General features: G+C 33.0%; 2 protein-coding genes across 3 annotated transcripts in view; both read left to right on the top strand.

The window, feature by feature from the left end:
* Positions 1-14,915, top strand: part of LOC127729014 (tyrosine protein-kinase src-1-like) — a 149,587-nt gene that overhangs the window by 95,522 nt on the left and 39,150 nt on the right. The gene's annotated exons all lie outside the window — the stretch shown is intronic.
* The window catches only part of LOC127730179 (sodium-dependent glucose transporter 1B-like), a 168,572-nt gene continuing 155,071 nt past the window's right edge, over positions 1,415-14,915 (top strand). Inside the window, exons 1-3 of one of the 2 annotated variants that reach the window (XR_007994990.1) lie at positions 1,415-1,859; positions 4,668-4,953; positions 6,751-9,804. Coding sequence is in view for 1 of the 2 variants with exons in the window: in XM_052238442.1 (XP_052094402.1) it covers positions 1,743-1,859; positions 4,668-4,953; positions 6,751-7,853 (1,506 nt within the window). In the remaining variant the exon portion in view is untranslated. Of the gene's footprint in view, positions 1,860-4,667; positions 4,954-6,750; positions 10,805-14,915 lie in introns of those variants that run through there. The other variant, XM_052238442.1, reaches the window with a different exon arrangement.

The raw sequence follows: 14,915 nt of genomic DNA, 5'->3' as shown, positions 1-14,915 counted from the left end.
GTAAATGATATTTCTTTTGTATCTATATAGTTTGTCTGTTTGGAACAAAAATCGACGTATTTGGGAAACAATTTAGTGCAACGAAATGTTCAGCCTTGGGTTTTGATGGCCATAAACATAAACCTGGAGTTAAAGGGATTCTTGGTGACGTAAACAGACATTTAAAAAACGTTTGCCATTTAGAAAAACAAATGTCTAAGTAACTAGCTAACAAATTGAATATTGATATAGTTTATCCAAAGGAAGAACTTCATTACATGGTGTTATTGGTTATGTACATTCAGCTCCTTAACAAAACAGATGTAGGGCCATCATTTGTATACGGTGTGAGACTACCCTGGCTTATATAACATTATTAACATTATCAAGTTTCAAACATTGTGTTTTAAATTTAAGTCCGTTCAGACGGCCCTACTATGTGAAGGTGAATACAATACATTCGATCGGATGGCCTTAAGTTTTTGGTCAATCCCCTTGATCCAATTTAATAAAAGGATGTACATCTGCATATGGACTATGTATCTTCCAATATTAATACGATAAGTTAGGGCTTGAGTTTCCCATGATTATTTCTTTGATAGAGGATTACTTCTTACAAGGAAGCAATTCAACCAAAAGGTTCTAATGGAAAAGTTGAAGTCATACCTTTGAAGGTTTTGCGGATGCAATTATGATTTGGTTGGCCGTAATGGGATATATGTGTAATCGTTAATATGAATAAAATTGAGAATGGAAATGGGGAATGTGTCAAAGAGACAACAACCCGACCATAGAGCAGACAACATGCTCCATTTGTTGTAGAAACAATCTCGTTCTCTTATGTTTGGAACCATCTGCACTCTATATTATGGAATAAATGTCACACTATTATCTCTCTTTATTTTTCTCTGTTCGTTTTCCTTGGTAAAATAAAAAATATAGGTGAGTTGGTTTACTCCCTTATTAGAAGCTACGCCGCTGTACTGTTTAGTACATTAACTTACAGTTTGTGGAGCAAGGTCTGCTTACCTTACTGGAACACCTGAGATCACCGTTCGAGTTGCTCAGTTTTTGGTTTTCTTTGTTATGTTTTGTATACTGTTGACTTTTGAACGTTTTTCGTTTTTTGCGATGGCATTTTCAGTTTTTTTTTACTAATGAGTTTGAATGTCCCTCTGGTACCTTTCGTCCCTCCTTTTCATGTGATATATTGGAAGGTAAAAAAGAAGATATTTGCCATTGAAAAATAGCGATTCACTGGTAATAATAAAGATTAACCGATAAACAAAATACACAACCACAAAGTTAAAATGAATAATCAGCAAAAACATCTTTTGAACCAAATTCATAAGATGGACAAATATATGTCGTTTATTTGAAACGTAAGATTAATGTAAATCAATACACTCTCATAAGACGGATAAAACGAAAGTTTAATGTAAATCAATACACGTGTTTTATTTCAAACAGACATCATATTAGAAATTATTGTATGGCGCGCCTAATTCACAGGCAGTTAACAAATTTCGCATATCTTGATTGCTTTAATTTTAAAAGTACAGTATATATACTTTTAATTTGAAATTAACGATTATGCTAAATATAACTTCACGTGAATGGTATGCAGTTCTCAGTCGACTTACGTTACTAGGTAAAAAGTAAAACATAAATGTGAACTACTTTTTTTATTTTTATATACATTTAAATTTTAAAGGTTTACAGAGTAATTTATCAAAGTGTGGAGCACTTACAGAGACCAAGAAATGTGTGAATCAGTGATGAATAACACTGGATCACTATTACATCGGCTTAAAACAGAACCAGAATACAGATTAAGATTTCTGACATTTCTGTGTCTGGTCTGGTCATTCTTCATCCTGGTGAGTGTTATTTTAATTTTAAAGAAAAATCAACTACAGTAATTCAAGAAAAAAAAACATAGTCAGTAATTCCATATCATAATTATACGATGTTCGTCAATAAAGGGTCTAACTACTGGTGTCATGATGAAAAAAAATTCTGTAAGAAGTTCTATTTTTCATTCACATCTATATTGCGTAAATGTCAATCTAGCTGCAACCTAACAAACATTAAAAAGAAAACAGTTAACTTCTTTGTAAATGTTGCAACACTCAGGAAGTTTTGCAAGCCAGGCCAAAGGGAAAACTGCTGGGAACGTTATACATAAATACATAAAAACAACAAGAAACAATTGTGAGATTATCTATGCGAAAGAGATTTGCCATTTGATAAGAAAGGATACGAAATAGATATTCATAAAATAGAGACCCAATATAATACAAGGACATGACCAGTTTAAACATCACTTTTTGCTATATTTTATCACGACAGTTTCTGATAGGTTATTTCAAGTCGTCCCACTGTAAACAAGATTAAGGTAGCAGGTATAAAGTAGATAGAGTAAAATTTTAAGGCACTTAATGTCTTCTTTCTTCTTCGTATATTCTTTGCGAAACCTGAACTAGTTTGAAAAAAACGCAAACATTTTAACTGTGGTACTCGAAAAGTAAAAAAGAAAGACATTACTTATCGTGTGTGCTAGAAACTTGCATATATTATTCAAGATAAGCTAGACGATCTAGTACAAACTGATATAATTTTTAAAGAGAGAAAATAGATTTGATTGTATGGAATTATACTCGAAAAAAAAATCAGCACTATTAAAATAGAAACGGACAACAGGACGATATACTTATAATTATTGTGATTTATAGATCCAATACATCAAAAAGATTGACTAACTATTTTCTGTTTTAATGACTGGTAAAAGTCAGATTGTTAGTACTCCTACGTGTATCGCCAGGTTTGATTATATTTTAATTAACGCATCCAACTACCTGTATATATGATATCCGCAAGAACTATATAATTTAAACTGTTTTATAAGAAGTGTCAGGTAGTAATATCTAATGAATAAATAACGACCGTCATTTACAAACTCTGTTTTATGGGTATGATATAAAGTTAGTATTGATAAACACGATCTTGAGATAAAGTCCCTGAAATAACGCGGTAAACGTAGTCGAACAAATACACTTAATACCATATATACTGCAGCTGTGCAACTTGCGCAGCCAAATTGCATTGACCGTATAATTATTTGTGATATACAGTCAATGGCCGTATAAATCGCCTTGTTTATGACGTTGACAATACGTTTCGGTAGAGTTTTATTTATGACGTCATTAAAAGTACAGGTTCGTAGAATTTTTTACGTCGTTCGCTTTCTACCTGTTTCTAAGCCTTGTATAAACATGACAAATAAAATTAATTTATATTTCGAGACAATGTATGGTTGTTCTGTATGCATCAATAAATTGTGTCTATTATGGAAGACGTCAGTCTATATATAAAATTAGAACTAAGTTTGGACATACTATACATATTGTAAGTATACTATACCGCGTAAACGAAGTAATTTATATTTTGTTGTATTTAGAGATGGATCCTTGGACAATTTAGGCCATCAATTTTTTCTTTCTTTTTTTTACTTTTTTTCTTTTTTTTTTCTCTCGGGACAAGAAAAGGGGTGGGCTTATCTCGCCCCGTTAACACAAAGATAACAATAGGTAATTACTGGGGGTTTGGACTTATTATTGCCTTTATTCTATCAACTTCAATCTAAATTTCATTGCCACTTCTTCTGTCTTTCTTTCTTTTTTCCGTAAACAAGAAGTTCCTTTTGTCTTTAACATCTAGCCAATGTTCGTGACTCCTCATTATTTCTCTGTAGAAGACTGGTTTTTTTTTCTCTACTAGTTTATAAGGAGCCAGTTGATCTGAATAGACTAGAATGAAATTCTCTTCCTTTTTCTACCCAAAAATATAGGTCTGTTGAGGTAAATCTAGAGTTACTTTTTCTACCCTGGGTCTTGATGTTCGTGGTGGCTTTGTTTTTTCCAATCCGGCAGTGGTCGTTATTCGATCCTCGGCACCTGTTAAGCAGTCGGGATCTTTAGGTTTCGCACAGGGTAGGTTTCTGTCTACGAGGGAAGTTTCTGCCGGCTGTTCCTTTGCGTTTGATTCTTCTGGGGGTTGAGTGTTAGTCTCTACCAGCTCACCGGTGTTGATGGTGTTAACGGCGTCGGGGTCATTATCTAGGTCTTCTTTGTGAGCGGTATTTTCTATCTCATTAATCGATGGCATGGATTTCCTAGCTATGAATGCTTCAAGACGGCGTTTGCTTCTGTCAGCCCTGGCTTTCGATGACCTTTTCCGAGTCTTTGTTGTTGTGGTTGTTTTCTCGACATGCTCCACATTTTTGGATTTCTTCTATCTTATTACGAGTTTGTAATTTCTTTTCCGTGCTGAGAGTTTGATGCTCAAGCAAGTGTAGGATGGTAAAAATATCTCCAGTTAATAGTGGAGGTGAGCATGGCTCATTACTCGTTGTCATATCGATTCAGCTGACATGTTTAACTAATTGTATTGGATTAGTCAAATAAAATATGTATTTTGAGACAATGTATGGTTATTCTGTGTGCATCAAAAAATTATGTCTATTATGGAAGATGTCAGTCTATATATAAAATTAGAACTAAGTTGTTTGAAGTTTTCCTTGTCTCTTTGAACTTAGTCTAACCTGGGACATACTATATATATTGTAAGTATGCTATCCCCAGGTACAACCGCGGAAAACGAAGTAATGTATATTTTGTTGTATTTAGGGATGGATCCTTGGACAATTTGGGCCATCAATTTTCGATTTGCAGTACATCACTAACACAGATTTAGAGGGAGCATCATTGTACTACATATCACATAATGTAGGGTATCTGATTGGTTCGTTGATAAGCGGGGTTCTGATTGGTAGATGTGATTGCAATTTCCTGTTGTTGGTAACGATGTGCATCTATGGCATTTCTGTATTCGCCATACCGTGGTGTTTCCTGTCATCAATGATGTTAGTAGCGCAGGCAATAAGGGGCCTATCAGGAGGCCTTCTAGATACAGGTAAGTCCATTAAAAAATATTTAGAAGACTTGTCACTTAGCGAATAATACAGATTGCACACGACACTTGTTTTCATCAGATATACGTAAGGGTTTTTTCGGGGTTTTTCTGTCTTGAAAACATCACTTATACGGCATTTCACAGTGTCAAAACTAAAAAGGACATAGAGATGGAAAGTTAAGATGAACTTTGCACCTTAGCAGTAACAACCGTAGTTATTTTGAAATTAAAAGTCATGTTTTGTTCTATACATTCACATAAAAGAGAGGCGAAAGAGACCAAATGGATGTTCAAACTCATAAGTCGAAAACAAACTGACAATGAATGCCATGACAAAAAACCCTTGAAAAACTATCAAAATACAAATAACAGTATCCAAACACAATATAGAAAACTAAAGACTGAGCAACACGGACACCACCAAAAACCGATGTTGATATCTGGTGCTCCAGAAGGGTAAGCTGATCCTGCTCCACATGTGACGCCCGTCGTGTTACTCCTATAAACTACGTTGATAACTTATATCAAGTGATTAGACATCATGCAATAGTAGATTGGTAATTGACTCTTATTTAACCCTAAGACATCACTAAATTCTAACCCAATGGTCATGTAAAATTTTCTATCCCTGAAACTTGCGCGTTTTTTTATGATTGATTGATTATTGGTTGCTTAACCTTCAATGGCAAAAATTTCATGCATGTTCAGGACGAATATGACAAAGGATAGGTGAGACTGTTACTGGTATAAACAACACAAACATTGAAAAATTAAAAAAAAGCAGAAAGAATAACACGTATAACTATGCAAGAGCAACACGAACCCCTTTAAAACAAAATTATAGGGGTGGTCGCAGGTGCTCCTGAAGGGAAAGCAGCTCCTGCTCAATATGTGGCACCGTCGTGTTGCTCATGTAAGTAAAAACTTTACCCCTTTGAGCACTTGGTTTATTAGATTCCTTGTAAGCGCATAAATGAGTTATGACATAACATCCTATAGCAGCCAACGACGCCCCAAAAAAGCAAGAGACAAATGTTCGAAAGTATGATATTGATAGAGGGCTGATCGTGCACCTACACTTGGATGTGAAAATGTAGATTTAAACAGTTCAACATCCTATAAAAGTGCATATCAAATGGATGTTCATGATAACCTAGATTGTTGCATGTTTCAATGTGAAATGATTTTTTAAATCTTTCATGCAATTCAAATTGAAAATTGCAACTCAATCGATTGAGGAAAAAAAGACATTAAAAGATGTGAATAAGGTGAAAAACTTTATAATATCTATTCGTACCCTTGGGAGATTTCCTATGCACTTTCCGGTTCCGGAGCCGAATATTTTCTCGTTCTTCTCTTTCAGAATGTCAAATCGAGATTTGAAATCAGTGATATTTGCCCTTTACAGATCCCTCTCAGTGTTACCATCTATACAAATAGATTTAACAGAGAGGATTTTTTGGTTGACATGCGGTATCACTCCTGTAATCACTAACTCCTTTGTTGAAGGTCTGCTTGGATTTACAAGAATATTGTTTTTGTAAACATCGCATGAAATCCACGATATACACAACATTCTGGCTTTCACATTATTGTTAATCTACTAGTAATCCAAGTTGATTAACTGGTTAAAGTCTGTTTCTCTTACAACTGATATAATACAAGCTCTTATATATAATCTTTTGGATAAACCTAGAATTACGTACCAATATCGAGTATATTTCCATGGAAAATGAAATACTGTAAAAAAGATCATTATAAATTGATTAAAATTTAATGTATTGTTTTACATTTCAGTTGCAAATTCAGAGCTCTTGAGTCTATTCGGAAATCAAGTCAGTCCTTATATGCAGGCCATGCATTTTGCATTTGCTGCAGGGGGAATAGCTAGTCCTTTAGTCACGGCACCATTTCTCACAGAACAATATGATAATGGAGTAAATTCGTCTATGATAAACCAATCTTCATTAGTTATGCAGACTGAAAATGTACGCACAGATAACATTTCATTTCATATGAATAATATAACGACTTTGAATAGAAGTTCCACGTTTCATACGCAAAAGAATTCACTTATATATATTCCATACACAATATCAGGTGTTCTTGCCATGTCTTCATCTGTATCGTTTTTGCTTGTTTATATTAAATCCAGAAGACTAGCCAAACTGCATACCGATGAGGTAAACATTGATCGAAATGAACGTCGCTTATCTTTTCCTGTCAAATTAGTAATTTTGACTATAATGTCTATAATATTTCTACTATACACTGCGATGGAAGACACCATAGGTGCTTATGTGGCAACATTTTGTGTTGAACAGATGAACATGACTAAAGAAGAAGGATCATATGTGACAGCCGTATTCTGGACTTTCTTTGCATTTGGAAGATTGTCTGGAATCCCCATAAGCAATATAGTTAAGTCAATACCTTTAATTGGTATATATTCATTTATACTCGTGATATCGTTTCTGCTGTTATCATTCTCACCTATGATAAATTCTCCTGTTACCGTATGGATTTCTAATGCTGTGACTGGATTTGCTATGTCTATATTATTCCCGACTTTGTTCACGTGGGCAGAAGAAGACTTTTTATTGGTTACAGGTAAAATTGCGTCATTGTTCATTATGACATCAACTTTAGGGTCTATAACAAGTCCAGCGGCATTAGGATATTTGATTGAAGAAGTCAGTCCGATGTGGTATTCATATATACTTCTTGGAGAAAGTGTAGGAGTAATAATTTTCTTTGTGATAGCAATTCTTCTTAAAAAGAAACTTCCACAATTGAACGAAAATACAGATAGGTCTAATAAAGAAATCAAAATTGATGCAGATTCTAGTCCTGAACGGTCAGTACTTATGCAGGATGTACCAGAAAATAAAGTCTCATAAAACTAATTTGTATAAAATAATACGATGTTCTTTAAAAGATAGATCAGTGAAATATTCTGTTTGCTTGAGATCTCTTAATCATTCTACTTAGATAACCATGTCATAATTTAACCTGTATGCTCATTTTGTCGCCATTTTAATATCAGCATAAATATCTATGCAAAAACCTATATTTATCAAATATTATTTTCAATATTATTTTCGAATGATAACATGGTTGCAGGCAGTGAAAATACTGATGAGTATGCTTCTGAAAAAAAAAACAAGCAAATGAATATTTTTATCTAATGCAAAAATAGAGAATTAAGTGCTGTTTTCATCTAAAGACAACTGAAATTTCAGACCACAAAACTGTTAAACCTTGAAAGATTTTAAACTATTTCTCATATATTTTCATTCGTGTTGATTCATTGTTGTTCAGACATTTCCATTGGTGTTAAGATCTGTCGGTTCGTTCTTCAAGTAATTGAATTTAACTGGCTTTCATTTTTCTAGGTATGAATGTTTCTTATAAAGGTAAACCCAGAAAAGCATTTCAAACGCACCAAGTTTTAGCACAGGTTAATTGATGACACTTGATACTGTGAAAATGTACAGATCTGAATTGACCGCTTACAAAGTGTTTGAAATGTACTGAATATACCGCTGTGTAAATTATGACTGAAAGACTAATCAGTGTCCAGTTTTTAAGATTTATTTAGAACAAAATGGTCGTTAAAATTCAAAATGCATTTCCTAGTAAAATACGAACCCAATCATGCTTAAACATTTTTTCCCAAGTCCAAAAGACATAATCAAACCATTAAAAACTAAATATCAGAAATGATACAACTAAAAATATAACTGATTATTTACATTCCTCGAGTATACATGCGGACAAAGCAATACAAAATATCTTGTTTTCCTCTATTTTTATGTTAAGGGTGAACATTACCTCTGCATAGAAGTGACATACATTTGTTTCAATATTTTTTTTAACAGTTTAGTAATGCAAGTGTCTTCCTTTTTTACATTTGTGTATCTCCTGCGTGTATTTATTTCCTTTATTCTTAACATCTATACCGGTACCGCACAGGCACTTGTCTCCGAGAAAAATTTCCTATATACCTTGATGTTATATTAAAGGGGCACTAGCTGTCAAATTCATGTTCACCGATTTGACTCAAATTCTCATATTTGATTTATAACAATGTGAAACATTTATCCAAATTATAGAAAATGTCTAAAATAAACAATATACCGGCCATGGACTCGATAATATGTAGCTTCGTTTCGTATGTATTTTAGTGTAGACGCCATCTAATTAACTGTCGAGTTGACCCCAAAAGACCTTCAATTGCCATATAAGCGATATAAACATAAATATAGATATAAATAGATATCAGACTCCTGCATTTATATTTTTCTATGTCTGTTTAATTTCATATTATAGATTAAAAATATATGTTAATCATCGTTTTTACCTGTATCATAATGATTTTTTGTGGATCGAATCGGTCAATCAAATGATTTACCTTTGTTTCACTTTCAATGTTGACATTCTTTTCCTTTAAATGGTTGAACACGCACAATGCATGCGGTATCCATCTCTAGCTAAGGGGTTAAATTGAAGTTCACATGAATACGGATTCCATGAGGTCGAATTATTCACTCGCAAGTGAATAATTCATCATCAATGTTTCTTAGCTTATTTTGACAAAATTGAACTATACTGGCTGCTAAAAGCGATATATTATTTCACTATTTCACTTTCATTAATGATTGAACAAAAATAAATCATACTTTATATTTTTTATATATCTCGTAGCTAGTGTCCCTTAAAGGTATATAGGAAAATGTTTAGAGACAAGTGCCTGTGGGGTACCGTTCGGTATTTGTCGAATTTACAAGTTTGACTTTGGAGATTTTTGCATAATCATTGACTTATATATGTTTTTTTAAAGTTGTCAAGGTCTTCATCTTCATTTTTTAGGGCACCTACGAAGTTGCTTTGTAAACATAATATAAAGTATTACGACTGTTTACTCGGTTTTTATGTCAATTTTGTTAAGTTTGTTTTTCTATTAATACATTTATGTATGTCACCACAGATATTATCTGATGTTATTTATTATTTTATTCTGTCTTTGATCGCCAAATTGGCTTTTCTTCTACCTTTTTGTATACTGGATGTTAAGAGTAACGTAACTTCTTCAAAAATTCAAACAGGCATAGGAAATTGCCGAGTCGTTGTAAGATTTTGCAGACTTCGTAGGGAGAAAAAAAGTATAACGAAAATACCGAAAATCAAACGCTATCAACCAACGGAACATGGGTTAAGAGAAAAAGAGACTGAAGACATCACAGTGACAATCTTTAAGCATATGTCGATGAAAAACCGACTATACTATGCCAAATACTTATAACCAACGAAAAGACAACAGCCCTCAGGATATGTATACAGACCAATTTCATTTTTTTAAGAATTTTTTCGGTTGCAAATATCAACCATAATAAACGTTATAAAACGTTATAAAAATGATGCAGTTTTACAATCCTTTGCATTGGTCAAGTATGATAACATTTAGATAAAAACAAGACTTTCCTTTTGCGATGGCATGTTTGTTTTTCTGGTATCACTGTAAGCAATGTTATCAAAATAGTTATTACAAAAAACAAACATATCGAAATTATTTAACCAATACATGCATATATACTAAACTAAGTCCTGTAATGGTCGTTTTTAACGAACATATAACGTATTATCGACACATCATATTACATTCAGTGATGTTGATCGCAAGCTTAGTAACTTTCGAGTGTGTTGCCGAAGTTTACCAGATCGTGACATTGATAAACAATCAACACAGAGCACGTGAAGCACGTGAAAATAAAAAAATTGATAAGAGTCGTGATGTTTTTTATATTTTATATGCGTTACCATTTATTCATTAAACTATTCCTTAACTGTTGTTAAATGATTTTTTGTATTAATTTTTTTCGTTATATGATTATAATAATACAAACCTGCATCCAATAAACCAGCTCCTATTCCTTTAAAGACGTGCATTAATACCATTACTTCATACATTACACAAAAAGGTATTGCAGCTGTTGTAGATGCCATTAGTAAAAGGCTTATTAAAATTATCAACAATGCATTCATTCGTTCGAATATTCCACCACTTATCAATGCACCACATAGATAACCAATGAAAGTTGTTGTTACAAACAAAGAAGCTTCTTCTAAAGTACTGTCTGTTATTTCCCGAAGATCCAATAAGGAAGGTCCAAGCTGGCCCATAACCCATCTCTAATTAAACAAAAACAAAGTTGAAGGAGTATTTTATCGAATATTAAATATTGTAGGTATAAATTGAATGGAATGAAATACAACAAAACTTGAACTTCATTTAGATTGAAGTCCAATATTACCATGGCAGAATGATAAAGACAGAATAATCTTTTGCATATTACCGTTCTCATTTTTATTCTTGATTCCATATAGTGTCTTCTTCTACTTGTGGGTACTACATAAGGTTTGTGGAAATAATGCAATTTACTTACCACCGTCGCCATTCCAAAACACAACGTAACAAACACAATACATTTCCGTGTAAATATAGGATCCTTTGACACTTGCTCCCAGAACGGTTCAACATTTGTTTTAATGACATTCGCTGCATTGGATGTATCATAATCTTTACGAAAGACATCTATGTCAGCTAGAAATGAAATATTAGTTATTCTACAACTTTCATAACGGTTCTCATTTTTTATGCCATTTTTTGTTGAGCCTGCGACTTTTGTCGCAGAAAGCTTGACATAAGGATAGTGATCCGGCGGCGGTGGCGGCGGCGTTAGCTAACTTCTTAAAAGCTTTATATTTTAGAAGCTAGAAGACCTGGATGCTTCATACTTTGTATATAGATGTCTTATGTTACGAAGTTTCCGTCTGTCATATGTCCATTGTCCTTGACCTCATTTTCATGGTTCAGTGACTACTTGAAAAAAAGTCAACATTTTTTGTAATGTTTCTCTCTCTTATTATGAGTAATAGGATAACTATATTTAGTATGTGCGTACCTTGCAAGGTCCTCATGCCCGTCAGACAATTTTCATTTGACCTCGACCTCATTTCATGGATCAGTGAACAAGGTTAAGTTTTCGTGGTCAAGTCCTTATATCAGATACAATAAGCAGTAGGTCCACTATATTTGGTATATGGAATGATTGTAAGGTGTACATGTCCAACTGGTAGGTGTCATCTGACCTTGACCTCATTTTCATGGTTCAGTGGTCAAAGTTAAGTTTTTGAGTTTTGGTCTTTTTTTCTAATACTATATGCAATAGGTCAACTATAAATGGTGTATGGAAATAATTTATGATGTACATGTCAGTCTCACAGGAGTTACATGTAGTAAAGCTTTGTATTTAGGACTATCAACATAAAATCAATGGTTAGTAAAGAAGGCGAGACATTTCAGCGTGTGTACTCTTGTTACTTCTTCTTCCTCTGAAGTTTTACAATAAAACATCGTTTTTTTGGTCCATTCTTAAATATTTTTGTTAAACCTTGATTGAAAAATTGATCCACTTGATGCATAAGATCGAAGGGTCAAAAGTTCATTGATTCCTGTTATTATTTTATATACTTATTTATTCACTGTAACAGATGTCACTGACAGTCAATACGAACAGATCATCAATAAATATAGTACACCTATGTCCAACCTTCATCTAATATGGAGCTTTATGATTTGGGGAAGCGCTCCATATAAAAAAGTGAACACGATAAACGATTTTACAACCCTATAAAATTATAAAAAGCAGTATTCAATTTTTATAATTACTTTTTATACAACCATGTTATTAATAGTTTTATCAATCTTTAGTTACTCCGGTTGTAGTAATGATATTAACTGTGGTACTAAATCATTTGCGAGTTTCTGTACTTTGACACTGTTGTGTTTCATAATTCAGACTGCTTTTATCCCACTCAAATTGTCCTTAAAGCAAAAAGTTAATTTTCAAGCATGATTTTTAAACTTTTATCTGATCTTTAGCCAGGCAATGATAATGAAAAAATATTGAAACTCCATGGTACAATTCTTCACAACATATATTTTAACTATTTATCAGATTTGCTTTAAACTTTCCCCTTTATCTACTATGTCTAAAATTATGAGTGAAAATCCGTTACAATTGTATGGAATTTAAAAATTAGTAAGGATGGAAGAATAGAGTTCGTTAAATTTTATGAAACTTAATAATTCTATCTTATCGTGGCCACATTCGTGCTTCGCCTGTCTTGAAGGTAGATAACTAACTTAATGAAAATATATAATACAACAATAACAGGGAACATAATGAAATATTATATAGTATCTTGCCATGAAGTACATTCGATGTACTTAAAGAAAACTGTAACTTTTTGCATTATGATACATGTAGATCTAATATAGATATACACATTTAAATAAAGAAGTCAGGAGCCTGTAGTTCAGTGGTTGTCGTTGGTTCATGTCTGTCATATTTATTTTTCGTTAATTGTTTTGTTATAAATGAGGCCGTTAAGTTTCTCAATTGGATTGTTTCATATTTTTCATGTCGAGGCATTTTATAGCCGGTATGGATTTTTCTCAATGTTGAAGGCCGTACGGTTGCCTATAATTGCTTACATCCACTTTATTTGAACTTTGGTGGATAGTTGTATCATTGGTAATTATACCTCATCTCCTTATTTTTATAAAACAAATGGGAGAAAACATACTTGTTTTTATTCTTGAGCTATTTTTAAAAACACGGACAAAGGAAGGGGAATACAAATGCAAAATAAGACTTGAATCATTTCAAAATTAGTGTTTACTGATAAATGATTACTGATGCATGTAATATAGCGTGGTCGCCAAAGTTGTTGTTTTTAAGTCGCAAATATGTCATCATTAGAATATTTGACAAACATGGTAATCTAGCATATTTGTTTTTATAAAAGTAAACATTACATCGTCATGTCATTAACTTTAGTCGTAGAACAGATAATAATGAGTTATTTAAACAGTGGATATCTTCGCACCTGTTTTCTCATGGTTGACAGAAACATCAAAAAAACCTTGTCCATATAACATAACTTTTGTATTTACCAGTACAATAAATGCCTAGCATAAGAATATCCATATTGAAAAAACGTAGTTTGAATTCTTTGTCTGTTGATAACCTCCCCTTGAAAGAATCCGGAATATTCTTTGTTACCGTCAATCATTCCGGTTTCTTCACTTTCGTCATTTACCCTTTGTTTATCTTGCATTTGCTCATCCATATCACCACATTGTCTCTATGTGACTTGACAATTTCCTATAGGGTATCACGTCACTATTTTAAAGTACTAGTAATTCAGTTACCCTGAAGGTATAATATTAAATATTTCATTATTAAACATTATCCAAATATGTGATGCTCTCTGCTTTATGTGTGATATTTTCATGCATAGTCATGTTTATTTGCTTTGAATGATTATGTTTGCATGCTTAAAATTTCTGTTTGCTTTTGATCTGCTACTTAACATGTTTTACATGCTTTTTAAAATATGTACTTTGAATATCAAATGTGTTTTTTTATGTGTTTTGTTTGTGTTTGTATGATTTTTGTGTCTTGCATGCTTTATTCGTGTATATAAATTACATGACATGTATGTTTCATTAGAATCCGTAGTTTTGATTGGCTGACAAACAATCGCGGAGCCCTCGAATATTGAATTTTATTTCCGTATAAAATACAACAGCTATGACTGCACGTGCTATCCGTGACAATGTTAAAACAATGCATAGTAAAACAAACGAAAAGCTTCATATAACTCTTAATTGTATGGTTGTAGCATGTAATGTAATTATAAGAATTGAATGCTTCTCATTATAACTTTATAGGGGTGTAAAAGCGTTGATCGTGCGCACATTTCTAGAATGAAGCGCTCGCGTCACCATTGTCTGAGCAGAAAGTTGATGAACCAGGGTAATGTCAAAGAACGTCTCGTCCTTTTTTTTTTAAAAAGTTCATCGGAGGATACCAAGACCTTGTTGATAAATA

Source organism: Mytilus californianus, unplaced genomic scaffold, assembly GCF_021869535.1.
Source record: "Mytilus californianus isolate M0D057914Y unplaced genomic scaffold, xbMytCali1.0.p SCAF_2, whole genome shotgun sequence".
NCBI lineage: Eukaryota > Metazoa > Mollusca > Bivalvia > Mytilida > Mytilidae > Mytilus > Mytilus californianus.
Note: the sequence above shows the minus strand (reverse complement) of the source record. Positions and strands in the feature narration are given on the sequence as shown.